Source organism: Falco peregrinus, chromosome 11 (genome assembly GCF_023634155.1).
Source record: "Falco peregrinus isolate bFalPer1 chromosome 11, bFalPer1.pri, whole genome shotgun sequence".
Taxonomy (NCBI): domain Eukaryota; kingdom Metazoa; phylum Chordata; class Aves; order Falconiformes; family Falconidae; genus Falco; species Falco peregrinus.
Window position 1 is genome coordinate 26,895,029 of NC_073731.1, and position 27,834 is coordinate 26,922,862.

The 27,834-nt window shown below is 43.8% G+C and overlaps 1 protein-coding gene across 3 annotated transcripts in view; it reads right to left on the reverse strand.

Moving 5' to 3' along the window:
* The window catches only part of TP53BP2 (tumor protein p53 binding protein 2), a 78,567-nt gene that overhangs the window by 22,414 nt on the left and 28,319 nt on the right, over positions 1–27,834 (reverse strand). The window contains exons 1-3 of one of the 3 annotated variants that reach the window (XM_055816527.1): positions 26,295–26,504; positions 6,632–6,779; positions 1,561–1,674 (exon numbers count right to left, since the gene is read on the reverse strand). In XM_055816527.1, coding sequence (XP_055672502.1) covers positions 1,561–1,674; positions 6,632–6,779; positions 26,295–26,321 — 289 coding nt within the window. In that variant the 5' untranslated portion in view covers positions 26,322–26,504. Of the gene's footprint in view, positions 1–1,560; positions 1,675–6,631; positions 6,780–13,159; positions 13,249–26,294; positions 26,505–27,834 lie in introns of those variants that run through there. The other 2 variants (XM_005241847.4, XM_055816528.1) reach the window with 2 other exon arrangements.

Sequence of the window (27,834 nt, forward strand, 5' to 3'; positions counted from 1 at the left end):
AAACAAAAAAGCTTAACCAACAGTACACTATTTCAATCTCTCTCCTGCAGTCAACAGGCAGTTGGTCCCTAGTAAGTCTGCATTACAAATAGTCACAAAAACGTGCTCCCTTCTGCAAATGACAGAAAAATAACTGGTTAATTCACAGAGAGGCAGTGTCTTAAAACCAGTGTCCAGATGTTCTGGTATGCCTTCCTCAACTGTCTCACAGAGGACATGAATAACAAAGGTTAGTCACCTGTCATGAAAGATGCATCATTTAACCTACAGCTGATTATTCACACATAAGGAAGTTTAAAAGCACAAATTTTTTTTCTTCCTGGCAGTTGTTGTGGCAGTAAAGGTGCTACTGAACTAGAATCCTACTTCAAGGTTTCCATCAAGTTACGTACAGTGTTCAGATGCCAAACACCAAGCTTGCATATTTCCCTGCAGGACACACATGTACTACAGGACGAAGCCACGTCTGTCAGCTTCTTGCCCATTTGATACCTATTTCAAGGCCATACTCCTGCAAGATGAACTGCAGAGCTCCTGACTATTCATTTGCTCTTCCTCAAATATATTGCTTAGCAATGCCATGGCCAGTAAAATGCCAATAATCCTAACACTACAAGCACCCTGGACTTGAAAAATTACATCCTGACAACTAAACTTCATTATAAGACCCTTAATGCATAGCAATGGCACAGCTTTAACTTTCCATGTACTCATTCTATCATCATCACACATTTCAAACATCAAGATACATTTAGCAATTTTAAAATATGCTGGGTACAATGGCACTTAAATGCAGTATGTCCAGCACCGAGTAAGGTTACCAAGGATGAAAACAGAAAAACGGGAGGAAGAAGAATCCAATAGACTGATTTGAAGGTAAAAGTCCATGGATGCTACCAAAGAGATAAATGTGGGATGCACAGAAGAACCTTGAAAAGCAAAGAGTGATTTTCTTTATAGGTTTCATACTTAGATTTACAATACATAAATAATTACGTTCTCAGAGGACTTGACTAGGCAGTTCATTTAAAACTACTCCTGAAACTAATACGAATGCATAGATTGTGGGGAAAACATCAAAGAACTCTATCTTTTTCCAAGTATTCTAAATTTATCACCCTTGTAAAGTATGATCCAGATTAAACATCCCAAGCCCAAATAACAGATTATATTACTGGACAACAGTGTGGTCACTAGATTTAAAAGAAGAGACTGTCACAGATCTCTAGATAGTTAACAGTGGCTAATATATTTAACAAAGCCGCTGGATGCTTTGGTGATTACCAGCTTTGGAAAACCTGCAAAGGTATCAATTTGGATTTAATGTTCCCAAATCTGGCAAGGGAGGACGAAGTCTTTACTAAAATTTAGAAGTTTTCTGTTACTAACATTCTCTGCTACTAACATTCTCTGTTCATAAGAAAATAACAGTCAGACCAAAAAGGCCTGCAACACCATACTGTCTATCAACATTAATAAATAACATATGCAAGCTGTTGCCTCGATCTTGAGGAATGAAGTGAAACTTAGACAAAGGAGCTAGCTGAGATCAACACCTACCTGCTTCCCGGCAGGGAGAGCGTTCGTGCCGAAGAAAGAAGCGAACCTCACTTCTCTGCATTCCAAAGCGCTGCAAAATATCCAGCATCCGTTCATTATCGGCTATGGGACGTTCTGAAAAGGTTAAAAGCCAGTTGACTATTACATCCCTATGTAGCTTGGGCACATACCACAACAAAGCAAAAATGTCTGTCCATCACCTTGCACTTGAACGCCTGGTATTGTCCAGGTGCAGTGTGTGCACCTACCCCTTGCCCTCACCCAAGGCATTGCTACCTTCTCCTTAGGAAGACACAGTACCTCTCCTTGCTTCTGAAATTAAACCAACGCCTCCGAGAAGCAGCTACAGCCCTCTGAAAGTCCACCCCCTTGCAGGGAGAAGCTGAGGCACCACTGCAGCCCAAGGGGAAGCAAACAGGCAATTTAGAGCTTTTGGCTCTAGTGCCTTAGTTTTGTATTTGCAAATCATCCTGCCTTCTGACCGCTGCCGGGAACGTGCTGCCATACCTTCTGCTCCACGTCTGTGGCACCTCCAACGTATTTCCCAGTCATTCCCACCCCCCTCCTCAAGGGCTCCTCTGCCCTGATTCCTACCAGGACTCATTTACTTCCTATTCCACCAAGAATTAAGAGAGATGGCAAAGGAAAACTCTCAGAGAAGAGGAATTCTCTTCTTAACGCTTCCTGAGGATTGCGATCAAATGCTGGATTGCAGCTCTTGTGCTGAAGCTCAGGCAGAAGCACTCCATGCCCTGAAGAGTCTCAGTACCCAGCGGGCCTGATCCTCGGCAATCCATCACAGCTCCCGTCACTTCAAGTATTCTCCTATAGCTCCCTGTCAGCCATAGATCTGGCTTATTCTCTCAGACAGCAAATTTCATGAAGTTCAGATTACACGTGTAAAAGCTGAACAACTTAGGATTCACAGGTCAAAGAAAAAAAAAATACTAGACAGTGAAAAGTGACTCCACTAAGAACTTGCCATTTTCTTTCAGACAGTTAAGACAATGTTTCTTTAAAAGGTACATGCACAAGTTTCACTGAATTTCCTTTCCTGCTCTTGCTCCCAAGTTCAGGATTCTGTCACATCTCTGATTTTTAAGGTTTACTTGTTGTCTTTTGATATTACAAGAATCCAGTGGGAGCCTACATTCACCACCTTCACTTACCAGTCCTCCTCCCTTTCTGTATTACTTTTCTTCCAGAAGTTACCCACTTCACAGCTGGGCATCCACAGACAGCATATAATTAGAAGTACTTATTGGCCTCTCAATCTTTACACAAAAGCAATTTCTTTTGTTACTTTAAACATTTCACCATAATTTTTTAGGTCTATTTTAAAAGTGATGGCAACTATGTGGTCAATGTATCACAGCAGTCAATTTTACAGAGTCAGGATACTGTCATAGTATCTTATGACAACATCTGAGACTCATGATCAGGTTGGATCCATTTGCACTGGGTGCCAGACAAACAGAAGATACTGTTCCTGGCCTGAGAAACAGGCCCAGAGGACAAAAACTGAAACTAAACACTTCCAGTTTTGCATCAGTTTTGGTTTTCCCGATATTGTTTTTGTTGGATGTTTCCTTTCATTATTTAAGCAAGGGGAGGAAAAGAAAAAAGGAAGAAAAAAAGAGAAAGAAATCAGAGAGTAGTTCATTCATATTCAATGGAGTCTTTCAAAGTCAGTCTTAATATGGAATAATCATTTCAGGGGAAAGTATAAATGTTTTCAATTTCATAAGAAGAAGAGTTACTAACACGTTTTCAGCACGTGAAAAGCTCTTTTCAACATAAAAGTGTTTCCTTAAATGAAAATGCTGCAGCTGTGCTCAAGCAATCTAGGAAGGAAAATTTCTGGAGTCACTGTCAAAAGAGATTAGCTTTACAGAATAAGCAAGTAGGTCACTGTTACAGAAAAAGCAGTCTCTTGGCGGATACTTGTCTAGACAGCTAAAAAAGCTCTTCATCTGCTGAACCCTAATTCAAGGGAAAAAAAAAAAGGGGGGGGGGGCAAACCCAAAACCAACAGTACTGTTGTCAGATTTCCATCTTAAAGAATATACAGCAGTCTTATGAAACAGATTTCTAGCAGCTCAGCAATACTTCAGCTGAAACTCTATTATCAAGGGAGATGCCCTTTACACAAGGATTCTGTCAATACCATTCAGTGACTTCAAAGGAAGGTCAAAGAGATTTTAAAATACCAAACAAAACTACATTTGGAACGCTCAGGAAGAAAGGACAAACAATCAGACTTTTTTTATTTATTGCCTGTATGTCTCATAAAAAATAATAATAAAAAACCCCCACAACAGAACACCACCACAAATCTTTGTACACGCACACAGCTTTTGACTGCCTTCCACAGCGGCTGAGGTAGTCACTTAACAGAATCCTGGCGATAATAGGAAGATCAAGAGAGTTTGCCCCAATACTCATCAAATTTCAAGCAAAATTAGGAGGACAAGAGGAGGAGGAGGGCTGGAAGAGTATTAAACTTGCTCCCTTCAGGGAGCAGAGTGCCTCAAGCGCACTCGCAGCGATCTTTCAACGTATGCTTAATAAGGTCTGACAACAGAAGCTAAAATTCCTGAGCAAGCATCAGAAAAAGAGACACAAGCGATGTAAAAAGGATCTCAGTAATTGAAGTCTGAGAAATAATTTTCCAATGCAAGTCTTTTGTTCCTACCCCAGAAGGTTAGCTGTCGTGCATCATGTTTGTTATAAAATAGTTTAATTTGTTCAGTGTAAAACGCAAATAAAATAGAAGTCACGGTATACCTTGGCAAAACAAGATAGTGAACTTTGCCAACATCTAAAATGAGATCAGATAAAAGCTAAAAGTATTTCTCTCCCTCACGGCCCTCCCCCCCCCCCCCAAAAAAAATAATCAGAGCATACATGAAAACACATCTTGCAAGTGGTTGCTACTGGATGTTTTAAAGATGGTTAAGAAAAGTTATATTTTATCCGAAACAACATGCATGTACTTCATCCAGTACTCAAGTCTTCTATTGTTACATGATTCGATACTCTGATTTTTGTTACTAAGTACAATTGGAAACTGTATACAGTTTTACACACACATATCAGTGTTTGTATATAGCAGTAAATAATTAGCAAATATGACAGGATCAGTGAAGGGAATAAGAATAATTTGGTTTCTAAAACAATTGTCAAGGCTTTCACTGCACAAATAGATAATACCTTTTTTTTTTGCTCTTGGGACAATAGCCATGCAAATAACACTTAGATATCTGTTCTTCCAGTATCTCACGGCATCTTTGCGAAGACTAATCTCAGAAAAAATTCTCTGCTTCACTTCACGTTTCTGTATCCAGACTATTTTCTTACATCTCCTTGAGTAGCACAGAGGCTGACAACTTGATTTTACAAATAAACTTCCACGTATTATATGGTCCCACTCAGCCACAAGTTCACTTTTCAACTCAACAAGACCATTTTGACACTAAGCACTGGCAGACTTCACTTGCCTCTCAGTATAGGTTCTCTCCCTTGGTTTCAGGACAATCTCTCTGCCTTTTCTAGCATATTCTACATGAACATCTCAAAAGTCAATCAAGAATCCATGTTCAGGAAACACAAGGAAGGGAGCTGCCCACTTTAGCAGAGCTCCAGCTTTGGTAAGGACAGGAGAACCCTGTCCCTCACCATCACAACCTCTTTAACAGGGCGTGGGGCCAAGGCCAACTATAAATTCAGTGGTTTACCTAAACCTTTATTTAATTGTCTTTCACTGTAGACTTTGGTATTGGTATTAGACAGAGTTGGACAAAGGTGTACAATAAAAACACTTCCCTAAAAGATCTCTTCCCATGCTGGATTTGTGATTTTATTTCACTATCATTTAAAAATGAAAGATGCCCTCTTTTCTAAGGAGAAGAAAAAAAACGTGTTGCATTTTTTACAACTTGGAAATATCAGAAACATTACACCTGTTAGAAGCAGCTAAAAAAAAAAAAAGAAACAACTCACACCTCATCCTATTAAACAAACACTGAGCTCACCAAAGACTTCTTTGAACAGCTGTGAGCCTGAGCCAGCAGCAGAGGAGGAGAGGAACATAAGCCCTTATCATCTGATTCTTTTATAATTTTGTTGAAGTATCTCAAAAAAGTTGGATCAAATATTATTTTTCATGACTTAAAATCCTTCTGTGATTCACCTCTGGATGGCTACCAGTATCAAATTAGTACCATGGAGACAGGAGATGAGTCAAGGAGTCCTGCCTCATTTAAGCCATGAAAAGTTAGCCATGCTTTAGCTTTCCACTTGTTTGCTGACATGGTCTCCAGTTCCAGTGGAGCACTGCAAGCCAGGGAGATTTCAACTTCAAAGACAAAAAAAAAAAATAAATCGGGAAGAACACAGAAGGAAAAACAAAAAAGCCCCAACTGACCACGTACATAAAACTCTTTTCCACAGGCTTAAAAGGACAGGGGAAAGTCAAAAGCAGTTTCTATGTCCTCCCTCCTACCCACCACCCACCTTCCTTAGGGCACTTCACATCAAGCAACTCCTACTAGTTCTGGTAACGCTCCTTCCCTTCCAAACTCAGTTAACACAATCAAGAACAATGAAGGTGACATAGAAAAAAGAAGTTTTCCCTTGCCACTGCAAGTGAAAATGGCTACGGTTGAAGAAATAATTCTGACTTGAGCCACAGAACTACTGATACTACTTCAAAACCACACACAGGCCGCTGGGATCCCACTGTGGGGAGATGAAGGAAGAGAACCACACACCACCCCCCCCCCCCCACCCCCCCCCCCCGTATCCTTCAGAGATTCATTTGAGTCAGAGAAGGGCTGCACAGACACAAGAACATCCGCGTGCTTGAGACCCCTTCTTTTGCTTTTAACTCTTTTTTGCATGCGAGAGCCTTTCCATAGACGCATTACTGTACAGCAGGTCTGATGAAGAGATTAACAAAACTGTAAGGCAGAAATCCTCTGGGACAAGACCACATCTGTCAGGTCTCCCTGTGCTACGTTCCTCGAAGCAGCGAATGCCCAGGAACCCACAAAGTGGAAGCCTCACCTACCTGAGCCACACCACACCTCAGCCAGGTGGCACTCGCTCTCACCAGGCTCCTTGCACAGCTCCACCACGTCTCTGCAGGTGGTTTCAGGGGTGACTGGCACCTCAGTGAAGTGCTGTTCATTGTTACTGAGGTACACTGTCAGAAACATCTGGAAGAGACAAAGGCAACAGCACATGGTTACTTCCCAACACAAAGCCAGACTGCACATCAGACACATTAAACTTACTTATTTTCAACGGCATTGTATCATTTGTTATCAAGTACTGTGCATGTGGAATTCCAAAACAAAACCAAATTTATTTTTAAGGTACAAGCAAGCAAGACTACAGAAGTAATTCTCTGCTCAAATAAGTCACATCTGTGGAGGATTGTTTGGTTTTAAATCTGGACCTACTGCTCCTTCCTTCTCTTAAGGCGACGAACCCCTCCCACCTTGCAATATGTATATACTGCACCCATTTAACACTGTAGAAGAAACGGTCATCTAGAGTTCAGAAATATTCTTCATACTGAAAAGCAATGGCAATTACATCTGTTAAAAAAAAAAAAGAAGACTGAAGCTTACTACATAGGCAGTGAGGTGGAAACATAATTGGCATTTCCGTAACACTTTCATCATAAGGTTTCTTAGACACACAAGTCAACTTGCTGTGCCCTTCGTCTCAGGCTGAATACAAGGTCACCTCCAAGTGTCATTCACAGGAAAGCAAGGATATTTTACTTGGCTTCCTCTTCATAGTACAAAGATCCTTCATCTGTGCTCATTATTCTCTACAAACACACTACACAGCTAGATGTTATTCTTGCTCATGTCTTTCCTGCCAGAACTAGAAAACAAGCATTTTAAAAAGCAGTTGCCTTTATTTTATAGAAAATATTGATAATTACTGCCTCTGAACACCACCTTGCTGTATGCTACTAATATTAAGCTGCTAGCTATAAATTAACGTCAGTTCTCTTCTGAGACCTGTTCTCAACCTCAGTATCAACTGGCTGCTAAGGTGCAGGACTTCCAACGACACCAAAAAAAAACCCAAACCAGTCAAATATCTTCCAGAAAGCAATTACTCCACTAAGCATTTCAAGGAATGGAAACTTTATCAACAGGCTAATTTTTTCAGTATTTTTCATACAGTTGGAAAAGCTGTTTTTGCAGGAAAAGACACAAATCTTTGCCTGTCCTCCTTTTTTGAGGGTAAAAGGGGTATACATCCTCACAAACAACAGTTCATAGGTAAAAAAAGCCACCCACAACAACAACAAAAATACCAACAAAAACCAGTCCAAATCAAACAAGACAAGAGAGAGATATAAATGTCCTTAGAAATTAAAACGAAACCAAACCACATTACCACAAGCATTATTTCTGTGATTCTGTGTGAATACTCTGGAATGAATATTTTTGATGCCACTGCAAAGCAAAATTGAGTCCCACCTTCCTCACAGTTTTAGAAATCCCCTCTTGGGGGTTCTCCTGGAACACAACCCTGCACACTCACACCTCTGATGTCTCCAAAACCTTTCCAGGGCTCACTTGAGTGCCGCGATCCCCTCCGCCACTCTGAAAGAAGCTATGTTTTTTTCTTTTTAAAACTTCTATGCAAAGACTCCACACACAGCGTGTCTTGTTACACAGAGTGTAAATTCTTGTCCCACTTGTGGCAGTATAAACACTTGCCAATAGTACTTCAGGCCTGGGCACCACACCAGATTTAGCACCAGGAGCACGCAGTTCCTCATCTCTAGCTTTACCTAGCTCCCCAGGACAGCTGTTTCTGATAAATTCCTAAAGACCTTCTACAAATATTCAGAGTGTGGAAAAAGCCTGCTGAAAGAGAGCTCAAAACTACCTGTAATCCTTAGGAAAATGTTTAGACGCCCCTCAACCATCTCTTTGTCACGTTATAAAGGGGGGGACGGGGACAAGCAAACCAAAACACCAAAACCCACATGCACTTTAGAGCTTGTAAGGAGAGGAATTAAGAGACAGAACGTGGAAAACACACAGGCAGCAACAAAAGCCCAGCTCCTGACCGATGGAAGCCAGTGAATCCTGCGGAGGGCAGGGAGGCAGATGGAGCAGGACACCCAGCACTTGAGGATTTTATCTGGAATCAAGGCTGCTGCTCACTCCGCAGCCCCGGCTCTTGGAGGGGAGCATCCCACCCAGCCAGGGTCACAGCTGTTCACCCACAGGCCGCAGGGAATTTGTTTTAACTCTCTGGTATGCTTTGTGTGGGCCAGAACTGGGTGGCAGGCAGGCAGGTAGGGTCAGCTTACCACATACATTTATCATATAGCGAAGACGGGTGCAACTGTTGTGCTGTTTACAGCACCACACGCTGAAGTTCTGACCTAAATTAAGAGACAAAGCTTTCCAAGCAGGAGCTCCAATACTTGGCTTTAATCTTTTGTCACTGAACACGCTATCTTTTAGATGTTGTGTTTCTAGAGGAGGTCAACAGTGATGCGCAATCAGGTTAGAATATCTCTTAATCACAAAAACTGGGGCAGAAGAGTATAAAATAAAATTTTTTAAAAAAAAAAAAAAAAAAAAAAAAGGTCTCCCAAATAGCTTTAGACCAGGGTTACGTAGGTATGTAAAACACATCAACGTGTCACATTTCATGCTGTACAACCTCATATCCGGAAAAGCACTAAATCGCACAGGCTATGTATCTGCAGTAATATTTGTTAGTTTTAAAAGATGAGCTCACAGATGGGAATTAGGAGAAAATTATAAAAAGCATGTCATTATACACAAAGCAGACCTAATCTGACCCTAGCAGGGCTGTTCACTCCTCAGTGTGCCTGTTTATATCCAGTTGTTAATCCTTAGGATTTACCAATACAGACAACTACAGAGGAAGGATCACGAGTTGCCATTTCTATCCACAATGCTCAGGATAATTACTAATACATTAAGCCAAAAGCACTCAGACCTGGTGCATGGGGGCTGTTTCTGAGACTTGGTAACGTCTGCATTACTGCTATCTCACGTATTCTAGGAACTGGGGGGTAAAAAGAAAAGAGAAAAAAAAGGCAACCAAACTCTGCAAGTTCCCTAAAAACATACCTCGAAGTCTTAAGAGTCTAAAGCAACTAAAAGGCTACAGAACTGACACGACCTTCACAGCTACCTCCCACTTCCCCTTAGCTCCAGGGACAATGCTGAGATGGTTCAGAAGTCCTCCAAGTAGTTGTGTCCCTCCTCTCCCACCCAAACGGTGGTCACATTTATCACCTTGCAGGGGAGAGGCAAGGAGTTAGCCCTGCCTGCTCCACTGCCTGCACATCTGCAAGGTCTCCTGGGGAAGCCTGCTGCCCACCTGGCCCCGTCAGAGCCTAGGGCAAGCACTGACCAGTGTCCACCAGAGAGAAACCTCTCTCCCCAGAGAAGGCTGGAAAAGGTGAAGAAGCTGGTGTGAACCAAAAGCCTGCTATGGTTTCTTAGTGCTGCTCATAACCCTTGGTGGCTGCTGTGGCTTGCACCACCTCACACTGGGATCCCAAGAAAACATCCTTCCCCTGGGAACAGCTCAAAAGCAACACTTCTTACCCACCCTACCAGCTGTTTGATCGCTGTGAAAAAACAAAGGAAACATGAATATTCTCAAGACACCTTGTTCAGAAGTTTGAATCCTGCAGATCGTATCAAGCTAAAGCGTAAAGTGGTCTTTTGCTCCTCCCTGAAACCGAAGATGTTAAGACAGTTTATATATAGGCATCCAGGAATTAAGATTGAAGGAAAAAAGGAAAAAGAACACGCAAAAAAAAATTCAGGTTTAGCCAGGCATAAATGAAAGCTTGGTAAAGGAGGAGGTATCTCAGTCAGACCATGCACTTCTTTTAAAGACAGCATCCAGGCAAATACCAAAATATCTGGCAATCCCATATAGTCTTAGATCAGGGTTTTTTCCCCCCTCCTAGACTTCAAAAGGTTGCGTTTTAGTATACAGGTACACTCAGCCCAGTATACAGGCTGAGCACTTTTAAACAGGAGTCAGGTCCCTAACTAAGGTCTAAACTAAAGATTTCCCCCTCGTTCCCCACCCCCAAGGTGTACTCACAAAAAAGCTTTAAAATGTAGAAGTATTCCAGTACTGTGGCATACTTGCAAGAAACCAGCAATGTGCTGTGCACCTACTGAAGCAGTTCCTTTTAAAAACCACATCACAGATTTCAGCTGACTCTGCTACAGCTTTAGAAAATAAAAGTTTGCAGTTATGGAGCCACCAAATGAGACGGTTCGATCGGATGCACCAAGGGCATCAAAGGGATGACCAAGGACACAAGCTAAAGCAAGAGATAGTTTTTGCAAGGAATGACTGCAATGCATGCCTTAGAAACAACTGAGAGTACCAAACATAAAGGACTTCATGCCTCAAAAAAGCCTGCCACTTAAGACACAAATTAAGAAAATCCAAATTGGTATGAATAGCAACTTTGAGTCCTCTCAGTTTGAAATATATAATTTTGTCCCAACCCATATTACTTATGCATCACCTCCAACTACAGCCACTAAGTCTGGACTGTAACACACCCAGGAGCAGGAAAAGAGAGTAGCAAGAACAGCATCAAACCAGGAGGACAGAAGAGGACATCAATTAAAGCAAGTCACACCCCACTTTATTGTCCTCCATCTCTCTTCTGCACATCAGTCCCAAAGAGCCTCACATTTGCCTGCAAGTCTGACCCATTTGTTGCTAAGCTCGTCGACAGGATCATTTCATACAATTGCAGTGGTATTAAACACAACATAACACGTCTCAACATCCACAAATAAGTTTTCAACTAACAGTGAAATACTTAAGAACAGCTAGCTCTACAAAAGTCCTAGGCTATGATCCCACTCCATTTTGGCTCCTGCTTTCTTGTATTAAAAAAAACATTATACAGCTTCCAAGCATGTCTGGAATACAAACCTGAGCAAACACATGCCTTACAATTCACGTCCATCCAACGGGATATCATTTCATATCAAAGACTTCATATCAATCTTCTGCTTAGATCAAAAGACCTCAGTTATTGATTAAAAATGGGGGGAATAGAAATGCAATTTACTTTTCAGCTTTGATGGTGTTTCTGTAAGGATTAGACTTATCTTACTCCTTACTTACTATAAAGTTGGTATAAAACATCTTAGGTATGAAAAGTCTGTTAAATTGGACATTTTCTAATATACTAATATTATTCAATTATCCAGGATGTAAGTATTCAAGTGAAAACGCTATTATTGTGCATGATGCAAATTAAAATGCAAGGTCTTCGCTTATTGCTGAAACTACCAGAGTTTAAAGGATGAACGTATTTTTCTTCCCCAATAGTTCCTAGGGAAAGATCATGAAATTTCAACAACCTGTCAGGGCAAAACTCAGTCCTTTATAAAATATTACAATCAAATAGAGAATTTATTACAACCAAAAAAAACCTCCTAACTTAACCTTGGTTTTCACTATTTGCTGAATTCCTAACTTTATACAGTCTTCCTGCACAGCATGTAATATGCAGCATAAACTGTGGCATCTATTCACATCGCATTTTTCATCTTCAAAGCATCTTCTGACCAGGAAGTCGTGACACAAGCAAGCAGTTTCCTACTTTACAGGCAAGGAAACTGAGGCATACAAGAAGGCAATGACAGAGACGAGAACATTATTTGGTAGCCAAACAAGCATACTGCCTCTGGAAATCGTGACTCATCTCATTACCTTGCATTAGAGCTAATAATATAATTCTGTACCACGTCCCATATTCTCTGCATTTTAGACTGAAACCTAATACCCGTGAACCACACAATACTCGTGTTGAGGGTTTTTGTATTGCCATAACACAGCTAAGTAATGGCCTTAGCTTGCGTAACAGATTTTCTTAGCTCTCATTTTTAAGGAGGCATTAGAATTCACTTGTTGGGTCTTTTCCAACCCAAACAATTCCATGATTCTATGAATTCACATCCTGAACTAAAATATATTTTTAAAAGTTAATTTTACTTAGCTGAAAAACTAGTGACATAATTTTTAGATTAACAGATTAACTCAGATTGCAAGTACAGGTGACAGAAATGAGAAATAACTGCTTCCACCCACAGACCTGATACCCACAGTTTTAACCACAAATGAGTCTTCCCTGATAAATATCAAACCCCTTCAAACAAAGAGTTTTAAATGGAAGTCTTGCATCTTACCTAGTGGGAACACTGATGCTGCACCTTCCCAGATGGCCACAAAGAAATCAGCTGCTAAAATAGGTATTTTTGCTGATGATGCAACTTTCTAAATAACAGAAGACAGCCTGCACAACAGCACATTTTCCTGTTCTGATAAACAGAATTCTGAGCTGGTGCATAGTTAGGGCTTGCCATTTAACACCAAGTATACCACAACAGTAAAGTAACTCCGTGATTCTTTCACGTCAAGTTCCTCAGCACCTGAAAACAGTCCTTCAGTAGGCAACATCCTCACTTAATGTACCTGAAGATTAAGGTAAGTGAAAGATTAAGGTAAGCAAAGATTATAATAGACTTACTAGAAGACAGGCACACGGGATGATTGCTCTCCGCAATCCTTTTCATATTCAGCTGTTCAATAAAGCTAGGTTCAACAGAAATGTGGAGTAAAGTTTAATATCTGCCTACGGCCACACCCAAGTGCACAGCGTTAGGTTCTGGCCATCTCACCCACCGCACACACAAATCCGTTTATATCGTCCTGGCTTTTGGCCATAAATATGAGAAGGGAAGTTATGATGCAAGGTAGGTGGAGTACAGTAGGAAGCACCATGGGATTGTTCAGATTATTCCCGGTCTATAGAAAGCACAGCCCTTTTCTCCTTCAATTGTATCACAGGAGAAAACAAGACCGAGCCTTTATTCTCAAAGGCATGGTAGTTTCTGCTTGTATAGATTATTATGTATTTGTATTTTATCTTTGGTAAAAATGCCATGTTCCAGGACTTAAAATACAATGAACATGTACGTATGCTCTCCAAGGGGGAAGAGAGCTGGAAATAGCAAGGAGGAAGCTTTTCCCCCCCTCCCTCTTATCCTTAAAGTAGAGAGAACAGAATGAAAACCATCTGCTTTTGATATACACTAGTTAAACTGGGCAAATGCTATAGCACAAACGCCACATTATGTCTCTCTACCAGGCAGGTATCTGAATCATCATTAGGGGAATCTGAAAAGCTACAAGAAAACCAGTCCGAGTTCTGGCCAAGCGTTGTTACCGTCTGGATTCAATGGATGCAGGTTTGCAGCCCTCCTAGTTCATGGACAGCAACCTCAAAGACAGAACTCAGTGCTTCAGTTCAGACTCACAAATGAGGAAGATGAGATTACAACCTTCCTGCCAAACCTTACAGAAAACCATCATTATCCTAGTTTAGCCATTCTGATTTTGTGAAATCTGTCAGGTGTAACTCAGGACTGGCAAATACGGGATTCCTAACCTACATTCCTCCTCCTTCAACAGCCCATTATGCACAAGGTCATCGAGAAGAGAGCTTTCCAAACAAAAGACCTTTGCTTGGAACCCAAGTTACATTTTCTGACTTTGTTTTCCTTCAGTCATTCTATTACACAAGACGAGGACAAAAGTCCTCCCATAAGTCAGACACCAGAAAGGTCTGTGCAAATGAAGCTCATTATTTTGGATGAACGCTAAGCACAGGAGCAACACACCCTACGCGCTTTGCTTGAGCTGCCACACATCACTGAAAGCAAGGATGTCTCAAATCGAGAGTGGATTTTAAAGCCACTTATACTTTGGCACTGCGTTATCTATTGTAACATTAGCATTAAGAAAATATTCTAAAAGACACAGGCCGGTTTGTTTGTGTTTTAAGATACATAAACTAAATTGGTTTCAGTAACATATGTAGGAAACCACAGCCTTTTGCTGAGCACCCACATTTGCCAACACATCATGTACAGCTCATTTTGCTCAGACCCAAATCCACACTTGGATTTGTACCAATTTAGTTAAACAACTGCAGGAATTCAGGGTAAACAAACCCTCAATACATTCTTCATATTGTACCACACAGCAACATGTTCACAGATATTTTCCCACCACCATCTGTGAAGTTCCTCTCCTCCACACGATCCCTTCCACCCCAAGTACTCTCCCCCTTTCTCCCCAAATCCTTCCTCGTGGCTCCTTAGAGCCACTACTTTTGCACTGTTGGACACTTCACAAAACCCGCTGCAAGTTGACTAGCAGAAAAGCAAGCCTACACACGGTGCTTGGACTTGTACTGTTGGCGTCCTACTTGAAGCTTTCTCCTCCTCCTGGAGTCAGCAAATAAGAACTGGGGCTTTGGAAGCTTGCCCCTTCAGGCAGACTCTGCCTCATTTTCTGTGTTCGGCACGGAGTTATAAACACTCGGTTACACAAGGACAAAGCAATTATTTTCAGGCAGATAAAAAAAATGATACCACATAATTGGTTACAATTGGTAGTACGCTCTGGAAAAGGATAACAGTCTGACTCTCACACATAACCAAAGGGGTTTACAGTTGTTCCTCGTCCCGTTCTTCACTATCACAACACACGTGGCACCTAAAAGGAGCCTGAAGTCAAGGCAACATCCAAGCATAATGAGCGGGGTTATGAACTCAAGCTTAAGCTTGAATCATCTCAATTTTCTCTACTTGCGTCAGACCCAGAGGCAGCCTTTGTACTAAGAAAAATAATAATAATAAAGGAAAATTACAAAAAATACCCAAAAAACACTAAGCTGCCCTTGCTGCTTTAGAGCTTTGCATCCCCCTCACTGGGGATAAGCGTTACTGTTCTCTTAGCCTCCTAGACAGCTAGAGGCCAATAAAAAGCCATATCAAGTGCTCCCTGTCAGGACACTTGAGAATTACACCTCTCAAAATAGTCCCTTATGATGCATGTATATTCTTAAAATGAAAAAAAGCGCCTAGTGTTTTTCCTGATAATAAAAAAAAAAAAGATTTCATACAAGCCAGGACCCTTCACAGAGAAAACCAAAGTTACACCCACGTCAGGGATGAAAGCGCATTTAGCACAACCTACACCTAAGCAAGACAGGCTATCACCGTAAACCGGCACCTCTACCACCCCCACCGCACCGCCCACTGCCTAAGACACCAACTTTATACTGGGTTTAAAAATACTACTTTTCCACTTTTCCAGCCAAGATATAATAATCTCTCCAATAAAAAGACGATCAACATTCACACCAGGAAGCACTCCCTGCCTCAGCCCACCAGAACATGCAAATCAAATCCACATTTATTGCGCAAAAAGTGCCTGACCCACACATCAAGCAAATTTATTACTTTCTAGTTACTAGCAACAGGGGGCTGTGCTCCTGACAGCACCCATGAGGGAGGCAGAGTACTGGAGTACAAAAGAAGGATTGGGGGGGGGGGGGGGGGGGGGGGGGGGGGGCAAGTCAATATCTACCTCAAACTGTTCAAAAAACCCAACAAAAATCCAAAGCCAAACACCCAACAAGAGAACCAAAGCTTTGTGATTTAATAGCAACACAAATCATGTAGCAAGTTAGAAAAAAAAAAAAAAAAAAAAGATGTGTATAACACTGATTTACTCCAGTCCCAGCAACATCCTAGAGCTCAGTGCCAAATGTTTTTTAAAGTACTACTCCTTACATCGTGTTAGTCACTCAGTCACTCCTCCAGGAAAATAGCTGCCAAAGTCCGTGTCCTACCTCCATGACACAGATCTACGACAAACCAAAACACTCATGACATGCACAGCTAGGTCAGAGGACACACCATTTCTGGCACCCAAAACAATGACATATGTCTAACCATGCAGGTAATTCCAGCGTGGGGACAGTCACAGCACACACTGCCTGAGCTGTTTGGTGACACAAGCTGACCAGCTGGGTACCCTGAAGGACGTTACCACAACGTGACATTCAGGAGCACTGTAGCACAGCGCAGGCTGGTACCTCCTTTATGCTGCAGCCCCGGAACATGCTGTTGAGCCATCTACATTCAGGACAAATGAAAAAAACAACCCCCAAACAGGAATTTCAGACCACATCACAACAGGCTGCGTACTTTACTGCTTTCAAGGTCAGCCCTGGCTTCCTATATAGTTGCCTTCAGGAAGCACAGCCTTCCTGCTATACGAGCTTCTCAGTCTCACCAGGATAAATACATGTTTGTGTTAGTCCAACTTAATCCTCACAGAGAGTGAGAATACTCAAAAGGTGGTGGAGAAATTCCCCTCTATTACCATCTCTCAAGACAACACGGAGGTTAAGGAAAGCATAAGGTATCATCTCACTGCTACAGCTTAGCTGAGCTGAACGGTGAGCTGACGAAGGCAAGCCATGCTCTTCGCACACACTCGCCCTGCTACGCCCGATTATGCAGCCACGTGGCAACTCAATTCCACCATATAAGCCTTTTTGTTGCTTTTTGCCTTTAGTGTAGGGAGTATTTCCTCACGTCACCCAACTCCTTACTAAATTCGAGGGGAAGCTACACGTGGCTTCGGGTGGGGATGGAAACCAAAGGAACGAAACCATCTATTTGTGTAGCAGCCTACTATTAAATTAATTAAGTGTAATGTCACACTGTACCTTTGCAGAAGGGTAGGTCTTCCCAATTCACCGCCAGTTCTGGGTGGGAACACACTCTGGTTGCAATGGAAGCGTACCTTGAAGAACAACCTGCGCTCGTCAGACCCAGACCCAGTACACTGAGTGCAAGCAGGCAACCAACATACCCACCAGCAATGCTGAAGACAACCAGCACGAAATGCCTATGCTTGGTGATCATATGTTTGACAACAGCTGAAGTTATTATTCAAGCCATAAAGAAGGGGTTTTGTCCTACCACTTCTGGGCTGCAAACACAGAGGAAGTCATTAGTAACTGTGCAGATACTGAAGAATATTATGCTATAGCGGCACGCGTTCAACTGGCACAGAAGACACATTGAGCTTTTAGCACCAAAACAGATGGTTCTTTTTTGTTATTTTGCAAGTTAAAAGGGACCAGTGGGGCTATTCCAACACTGGGAACTATGGATGGTCAGATGGTCTTAGCCAACCACATTATAACAGGATATGTACAGCAACTACAGCAGAACTGGGAAAGAGCAATCTTGTTCCATCAGTCAGCCCGTCAGCCCACCAAGCACCCTGCTTGATCCAGTCTTTGCTCCTGTAATGTGGAGTTCTACATGCTTTAGCTTTCATCAGGAAACATTCAGCTACTATAACAGAAGCTGCAGAAGAGTGACAGATTGTACAGTTGATCACTGTCTGACAGGTTTTATTTAAGCGCCGCTCACTCCCCAGAGCTCTTTCTAGGCAATACCAGGCTCTACGCAGACACGCCGGCTGAGAAGCAAAAGAAGGGAAAGCAGTTCATCAAAGCGAGGCAGCAGGCGTGCTGGGCGGCTCTGCGTGTTGTCACCAGTAATCTTCACAGACGACCTTGTATGAAATGGTGGTCACCGAGGGGATGTCACGGCTATTTTAAATGAATTAAATGGCGTACAGTTTAATCAAATCAACGTTTATATTACGCCAGGCTCCTCAACAGGCTTCTTTTGCCCCAAGAACTCCAGAAACTGTCCCTCTCAGCCTATTACTATTTGGCCACTCATTCAACTTCCCTGGAGGCAGCAGAAAACCTTTTCTCTAACCCAACCTCACTAAATGCTATTTGCAAGAAAAGCAATCTGAACAATGTTTTTGTGCAACACTGGGAAACCACACTGCAGAAAGGCCTCACATGGGCCAGACCTCTATGTACAATAGCACGGGAATAACGATGCAGAGGCAAGAAGCACACAGTGCCCTTTCCACAGCTTCCCCACACAAACCTTTACTTGCAGTAATGTGTTCTCAAAAGGCTGGAAGACACAGCATGGCTATCACTGATAAAGTGGCTACAGGGCTGCATGACAAGCAGGCAATGCTCTTCAGAAACACAGCTCGTACATGACTCATGGCAGAGTCACTTCATCGTTTGTGGTATTTCACAAGATAGCTTTGTGGCATTCTCCAAGGAAGTCTGGAGTATTTCACCTGGTCCCTACACACCCTGCCTTTCACGCCTCAGCGATACCCTCCCTCCTTCTCTCCCTTTTTTGCAGCCAGAAATCAGTCACATTCCCTGCTATGTCAGCTTTTCCTGAACACTTCATTATGCTGAGAGACACGCATAGTCTTATTGCAGCTGAGATCAGAGAACCTCTAACAAATACTGGGAATCCCATCCTCTAGAGGGTCTTCCCCGCCCCGGGATGCCCAATGATGGCAAGAATGGGTTTCGCTTTCCTGGAGAAGTCAAGGCAGAAGCCATCAATCACTGCTCTGCATGGCCCAGATACTGATCTGGGTGAGATTCTGCATTCAGGGCAGCATATGCTTCCGTAGGATCGAGAGCTGGGTGGAAAAAAAAGTGTTCGCGTACACTTTAAAAGAAGAAAAAAGTGCAACAGACAAGCCACCACTCTCAGGCAGCAAGGAAATTGCCACCAAGTTATAACTGTGCACAGGTATGACAGAAACAGCTGAATAAGAGCCCTGACTACAAGGAGTAAGGGCCTTACAGCACATTTCTGTGTAATTTGCTAGTCCAGCCAATTTGCACAACTTCAACACTGTCCAGCAAAACTAAGGAACAGGGGGGCGAAAACCCTGTGAGTCTTGTGGCTACTGAAACCCAAGAAGGGGACAGTCACCTTGCAGAAGGCCAAGCCTCCACACCTTAAGAATGCAAAAGGGATACTCTATACCAGTGCTTACGTGAAGTCTTCCAGCTCCTTATTCCCACACTGCAAGGTTATGACATGTACACGGACCCAGGGCTGCTGCTCCACTGGAGTACCAGAGCACATGGACAGTTTGGTGCAGCAGCATAGAGCTCAAATGGGATAACAATGACAGCATTAAAAAAGAACCCGCTGAAGAAGATTAAGAAAATATGGATTTCTCTCTTTTAAGTGACCAAAGGCAACTGAAGGCAACCAAAATGCATGATTCCAGAGACGCTTCCTTAGTTTTCAATATAAAGAAACAATGGGATTTAACATTCTATTGCAATACAGGAAAACCAGTAATCTAGGCTTAGAACTAAATTGCTCCTTAAGCAGTTAAGCCTCCCAAAATAAAAGCATCAAAAGACAAGGAAAATTTCCCAATTTATTCAACAAAACCCAAACCCCACATGCTGCTTCTTATATCCAAGATATGCCTTAAACAGTGAAATGGGAGCACTGACTTTACACACATGTAAAGCATTTATGAACCAGCACCTCTTTCTGCTGAGCCTCCTTCTGGCTCGAGGGGACTGTTCCCAAGCCAGGAACAGACTGAGCTACCATCAAGAGTCTCTCCCCATTCACCATTAACCCTACAGAAGCAGAGGTGCAGGCGATGTAATTACTTCAAGCAAGATCATTTAATACTTACATTGGATACAACAGACTTGTATTCCAGTTGCACCACAATGTACCAGTTGGTTTGACTCTACAGGTCTCCTAAATCCCAGGCTGAACTCACTGCATGACCTTTACCAAGTGGCTTAACCTCCCTGCAGCTTCCTTCCGCTCACTTTATTAAATGCTCTGATCCATAGCTGGTAGTATTTTACCGACCAGATGTTTCATATTGAATAACTCAACATCATCAGAAGCTTACAAGTTGGCCACGTGGATGTGTCCATGTTTTTACTTGAGTTTGGGTACTACAACAATAACCCAGATACACTGCAGATAAGTTTTCCCAAATCAATTCCATAGTCAAAGAGAGCCATGGAGAGTAAGGGATAGCTGCAGCACATATTTGATTTTTAAAATGTATATGCATTACTTTGCAAAAGGATGATATAAAGATGCAAGAGTAGGATTTAAAAAAAAAAAGCAACAGGAAAAAGGCAAGAAGTGTTCTCTTAATCCTCCTTTTTAAAAAAGATGCCAATAAAAGCTAGGGCACCGGCACACAACCATCTATCGCCAGAGCCTAGCACATTAAGACCTGGAAGCATCACTGTAGCATAGAAGAATGTGGTACAGAAACAACGTTACTATGTCAGTAATAAAATTATTGGTATTCGTGCCACAGCTGAATATCAAAAGGCTCATCCTTTAGACACAACCCGGTTCAACACCCACGTAATGCCATTGCTCTGGTAAAACAACTGGTGAGGACACATGCATGACTAACTCTAAACACCGATTCAGAACATTAATGATTAACAGAAAGCAAATAGCAAAAGCAAGTGGCAGGCTGGTTTCTGCCTTCTAACATGTGCAGCATCATGACAGAATCAAGAATGCTGTCCTGGCCCTGATTCGCTCACCATTCACTCTCGATGAACTTTTATCCCAAACTACAGCAATAGTTACCCAACACTGTTTTAAACTTCAGGCTTCAGGTCTTTCACGTTCCACAGAAAGGCCTGAAACCTCTAAAAGAGTTAAGCAACAGTGACTAAGATAATTAAGTATACTTCACATGATGTCCAGGATTTCTAGTGACCTTTATACACAGTATCATCCAACTGTTTGAGTACTGAAGATCAAAAAGACTTTGCCTGACTCACAAGTGACTAAGCTGAGAAAAACCAGGCCTGAAGATAATAAAACTAAGAGCACAGGGAAGAGTTTTTATCTGCTCATTACCTCGGGAATAGGAGCACCTTCCAGTTTCCAGAGCATTAAGTAAGTTTTTACACTTCACAGGAAGTCGAAAGCCCACAGAATGAAAGGATCTGAGGATTCCTTTGTTATCAGTGGGCACACGCAAAGGGAAGCACAAGTCCTCCTCCCGCTGTGCCACCAAGCCATGGGAGGTGGCTTCAGCTGGCCTCCTCGGGGTTATCCAGCTCCTTCTTCAGAGGGGCTGTACAGCAGCCAGGCACAACTCTGCCCGTAATTAAACAAGCTCAATAACACGCACAGTGGGAGAGAAAGGAGAGTCCCCGAGGCAGACTGCTAACAAGGACAGAGGCTAGACAAATGGAGCGCTTTCAAGACGGTTTCTTAATCAATAATTTGAAAGGAATACTAAGCACATTGCTGTTCTGCTAGTTTATTCCGCTGAAATAACCTTTATACCTTCCTCTTTTAAAAGTCCAACTGACTTGCATGTAAATGAATCCCACAAAACAGACCTGCTCACTAACAAAGTGGAAATCCCATCTGGCAACAGTAGGAAGAAAAAAAAAAAAAAAAAGAAAGAAAGAAAAAAAAAATCCTGTGACTTATCCACCCCTCCCAAACTTCATCGCTGCACACTAGCTCTTGAAACAGTAAACCCAAGAGCCCCACGAGGCACTCACACCCTGAACTGTTGAATAGATCAGAAGCAGCATAATTAGCTATTACCAGGGCCTCTGCAGCTTGATCTGGTATGAATTTGTAATATTGCCCTTCCCCCCACGTCTGATAAAAGCCACACAAAGAAATAAATGTATTTAACATACTGCAGCGTAATATAACACCGATTGCAGATGTAGGGTTTAAGGTATTAAAAAAGTAATCTGAGAAATTAAATGCATTTAAAACTATTTCTGGAACAATTCATTTTTCACAGGACGGGGGAAGAAAAAAAAAAAGAGATCTTGCAAGAACATGAAAGAGAAAAAGAAAAAAAAAAAAAGGAGTATTCTGGGAACCTCAAGGCAATATTTCCAGTTGTGCACAGGGACGGGTCACAGCCTATAAGAGAAGTATAAGAGGCTGGAGAAGTTTAGAGGTAAGAAAGCTCAGCAAAACAATAACCTAAGCTTGATTCAGAATTCTAGACAATATACTTTAAACACTGAATACCACATTAAAATGTCAATACAATCACAATATTAAAACTTTCAAATGATTAACATTAAATGGAAATTTTTAAAAACCCACACAATAGATATAAATACTTTGGTCAGGTGAAGATCTGAGGCATGTGCTCTGATGAGCTCACAGTCTAAAGTCCCATTCATGCACTGAAACCCACGCAGGCAGACAAGAAAAACAGTGTTAATGACTGATAAACCTGACGGGAGCTTAAATAATTAAGAGACAACAGGAAATGGGGCTGAGGTCCTACAGATCATTTATTGGTATCGTAACGAATTGTTAAACTCTACTGGGGGTCGGTTTGTTTATAAACTTATAGCTGCTCATCTTACAAAGCGCAAGAGATTAATTTCTGTTAAAAATTTCTTCAGTTAAGCTGCAAGAAGAAAATTGTCCAAGGTGGGCTACTACTATGCTCTTTCAGCAACTTAGAATCCATATGGCAATTCCAATTAACTCTCTAATGGAAAAAGCAAAACAACTTTAATTGTAGGGGCTTTCAAAGGTTAAAAATACATTAATACATCCACAAAGTAGCAAGCATTCTACAATGAAAACACGTACTCCAAGTCCAGCGCTCACTGGACATCACAGCTTTGAGAGCAAGGCACTCAACAGACTTTAGAAGAAAAGCCCAACTCCTCATGGTATCAAAGCTGCAGCGTTACACTAGAAGTGTAGTTTAACTTGAGTAGAAAGGAACACGTGGTTATCAGGAAATTTCAGTTTCAGAAATTTAAGTAATTTCTGATGACAGAAGGCACAACGGACTTCAGAATTTAAGCACTCTCCGGTTTGCCAAGCTAGTCCCTAACAATATCCCCATCCGTCTGGATCCATCCTGATTTCAAGGAGGCTCCCAATAACCAATGCACTTAAGACAAATCGCAAAATTGAGCCTTATCTAGATCAAGGGGTTGTGATCCAAAAACTTCTCCGGGCGTTAAAGGGTAGCTCAATCTGTGTTACCTCCTACTATCGGCGAAAAAACATCTATCCAGTATGTATAATGACGCAAATTATTTCCTGATACATGCTCATCTTTAGGGTAATAATGTAAAATAAGGGAGAGAGACCAATTATGCTGCAGAAAAACATGCTATTTTAGAAAGTGTTTCCAGCTCCTTTTCACTACTTAACAGTACCAGTCACACTCCCACAAACCTTCACAGATGAAAGGTGAGACGACTTCACAGGGCTTGCCAGCATTAACCCTGTTATTACCTTCATCAGTACAGCTACACACAAATTACTCCACACTACACTCTTATGCAGCCTTCTAATCACATTGTCTTGACATATGGTTACAGCAGCAGTTTAACTCCTATCTGTCATCACCGCAAGGAAAACATTCCCATTTCAGGGTAGTCTCCCAAGAGTAGTAATGCTGCTGCAGCATTTTCCAAGCTTTTCACTGGCAGCTACTCAGAGGTGAATTCCTGGCTGGGCTCATGCTTGCTGTGTTCCCCACCTAGGGTCACAAGTACTCCTGTGTTGTTCAATCCCTTGGACCATGCTACCTTCTGGAGCACAGGAGAGATGGGCCTGAAGCAGAATTAAAATCTTACACAGACCATTTCATTTGGAGGATGGGGAAAGAGACATCCTAAGAAACCTTAAGCAAGAAACATTTTGCAGATGGTTTAGGGCCAGCCTACTACTTGTCATTCAAACAATGCAGATGCTCAAGTCCATGAACGCCTCATTACTGCATAAATAAGAGCCCTCAGATGTCCTGCTCCCTCCTGTCTTCACACCTTCCTTCTCTTCCCACCCCAAACTCTTTCAATCTTTTTATAAAAAATTAGATTTTTTTTTTATAACTAGAAGACAATGAGGATACCTATAGCAATACTTACAAACAAAACAAAAAAACAAAACAAAAAAAGGATTACTTTTGGCACTGTGTTTTCCGCACTTTTATATTCACATTCATGTAGGTATATTTACTATAAAATGTTTTCAAACTGGCAAGTGGCTGCTTATGTGTCCTACAGCCTATGGACCAGAGCGCTTCTGTAACACCTTTTTGCACTGTTGGGAACCTCATCCCTCTAAGAATATACCAAAACTAGGGGGGTTGTTTCAGTTTGGTTTTCTTAAACCTGAATTAAAATTCTAATAGTCAATAGTATTTACATTTTTAATTCCTTTAAGCACATTCAACCTTCACAGATCTTCTCTTATTCACAGTAAAAACAGTGTGAAAAGGCTGCACCACCCCTTTATTTAGGGGTTAAAAACCAGGCTCACTAATAAGTTATCAGACAAAGAAAAGTCTGAGCTACCAGGGCAATGCAGGCTCTGGAACTTGTCACCTGCAAACGCTGACAGGATAATGATGGGATAAGACTGCTCCTGCTTGTTTTCTCCTTTATTTGAACTCAGCAACAAGGCACTGGCCAGCAATAGCATCTCTTGGAGGTTTTGCTGTTACACGACGGTGCTTACCTAAGCTTGGTTTTGACATAGGTTGAATTAACACCTTCTTATATTTACTGCTTGTTTTTCTAAGTTTTCACAGGTAGACAACAGTTGCACAACATTTTGGCTCTTTAATCTGTAGTCAGGCTCGTAATCTGTTTGTTCCTCCCTCATTAGTTACAGCAACAGTCACCCAGCCTTCTCCAGGATCAAATTATTGCTTGTTATTTCCTCCTAATTGGAGAGGAAGAACCTCACACCGACAACAAAACCAGCATCCCTGAAACACCCACGTCCTCCCAGAACCACTTTCCAGTGCAGTTCCTTCCTCGCGTCCTTCAGACGGCTCCTGGAAGAGGGAAACTGGAAATCACCTGCAGCTGAGAGGGCTGCCTGTGCCTGCCAAGCTCCTGGGGCCGGAGCGCTGGGGGGGGGGGGGGGGGGGGCAGAGAACGTTTTAAAGCACCCTCAGCTGGGACTAAACAGGTATTAAACTTGCTGGGATTTTCCGTACATACTCCAGCCTCTCGGAACAAGAGCTTATGGATTTCACGGAGCATGCCAGCTGGTAAAATCTGGTATTCAAAGGCAGGGGTACTTTTTTTTTTTTTTTTAAGGGAAGCTAAATACTTTATATGTCACCCCCTTGGTGTATTTGGGGCTGAAAACTGAGCAAAGCTGCCGTGCTATGTTTTCGCCCAACTTCAGCTGACAAAAACACCGTACTTTTAAAATTCCTGTTAAAACTCTGGTAGGAGGTGGCCTTCCCCGTCCCTCCCGCGAGCGTTAGGGCAGAGGGACCCCGCAGAGCGGGCACGCCGACCCCCAGCCGTAAACAACATGGACACCATCTTCCTCCTGCAACCCGGGCGCTGGGAAACACACACACACACACACCCGCAGCAGCACGGCTCCAGCCAACTTCAAGAACTTCATATTATTAAAAAAAAAAAAAAAATTTTTTTTTTTTTAAATAAAAGCAGGGGTCGGAGGAGTGCCTGTTTGCCCCGCGGGGAGCGGGGCAGCCTCAGACCCCCCCCGGAGCGGGGCGGAGGGGAACGTCGTCGTCGTCCCCCAGCTGGCCCACCCCAGCCCCGCCGTGCTGCCGCAGCGCCCCCCGCCCCGGCTCTGCTCCAGCGGGCCCGTCTAACAAGTTGATCCTGGTGTGAAAGAGGAAGAAAAGGAAAAGCTAGAGGAGAAGGAGGGAAGGAAAAAAAAAAAAAAAAAAAAAAAAGCCGGGAGGGGGAGGGGAAGCCCCTGCGCGGCCGCGGAGCCCGCAGGGGGAGGGTCGCCCCCCCGCCCCCCTCCACGTCCGCAGGATCCATTTTCCCTCCCGCTGCCCCGCTCCAACTTTCCGCGCCCCGGGGGCGGCCCCCGGGTGCCGCCCGCCGCCGAACCGAGCCCCCGCGGCCCTGCCCGCCCAGGACTCACCGGCATCATCTTGGAGCCGAACCGCATGGGGGCGGCCGGTGCCAGCCCCGCCGCCCGGAGCGGGAGACCGGCGGCCCGGGAGGCGGAGGGCCTGCGCTGCCGCCGGGACGCGCGGGGAGACCTGTTGCAGGAGGCGCCCGGCCCCGCCGCCCGTCCTCCGCTTTGTTCCCGCCGGGCGCTGCTCTCCCGCCGCTGCCGTCACCCCCCGCTCCGCTCCGAAACTAACCCCGGCCCGGCGAGGAGGAGCCGCCGCGCCCCGCCCGCCGCCCACCCCCGGGAGGGGCCGGCCCGCCTCCTGCCCCGCGGGGGCTGCCCCGGCCCTCCGGGGGCTCCGCTCCCGCGGCCGGGGCCACCCCTCCCGGGGGGGCGATGCGAGATACACGTGTGCCCCCACGGGTCAGCCCCGCGCTCCTCCGAAACAGCCCGGCCCCACGCAGTCCCGGTCCCCCCCGGGGGACTTCCCTGGGCCGGCGGCGGCTGGCCAAGGACGCGCTGCCACGCCGCTGCCTCCCCCGCCGGCTCGGCCAGTCCTGCCTGCCCCCGGCGGGTGGTCCCACCGATAACCCCCATGTGCTCTGCGAGGCCTCCAGGTGCCGTTTACTTTGCTTTTTTTGCTGGGTTTAGTTGCCCCTGGCAGCTGAACTGCAGCGGGCAGCTCACACCTCGCACCAGTGAGATGCCAAAACAAAGTCGCAGGCACCCATATTAAGGTTGGACCGTCCGAAAAACAACCCGATCTTTTACATCCGCCTAAGAGAGGGGAAAAAAAAAAAAAAAAGTTTTCCATTGCCTGGACCGGTGTGCAGGACACCCATTTCAAGCCCAGGTACTTTGCTAGCAGCACTGCAAAAAAAGCATGCTACATCAGCACCGTTACAGGGCGCTGCAGGAAAACCAGCTCCATCTGTTTTTCTTACTCGTATTAAAATCTTTGCAGTAATTAAAAAGGATAAAAGGGAAGGGGATTATAAATTCCCAGATGAAGGGATAACAAAACTCGGGCTTAGTTTGTATATAAACAGCGCGTTTTCTAAAGCAGTAACTTCGAACAGCATTGATAAAACCCCGGGAACTCCTGTGCAATAACCGAGCGTTAACACAACACCGTGCAGCTGGGGGGGGGCGCGCTAAAAAAAGATCGAAAAGCTATTTTTGTACTTGTTCGAGCACAGCAAAGAAAATATAGACACGCTTTTTTTTTTTTTTTTTATCGCTACAGAGCTTTGAAATACAGCAATGTTTTAAAAACGTCCCAGAAGTGTCTCGCATCTGCTTTAAACCTGCTGTACGAAGCCTGCCCGCCCCCGGCTCACACTACGAAGCGCTCCCGGAGGAGCCACCCGCCGAGGAGGCGGGGGCCGGGCGCGAGGGTCCAGGCCGGCCATTTCCCCGCGGCTGTGAGCAGCTTTAACACACACACACCCCACCACCCCGTACGTTTTCCTCCCAGGCGAGGCGGCGGCGCTAAGCCCCGGGGCGCCTGCAGCTGCCCTCCCGCCGTGCGGGGCCCTGCGCCGCCAGGAGCCGCCCCCTTGCCCCG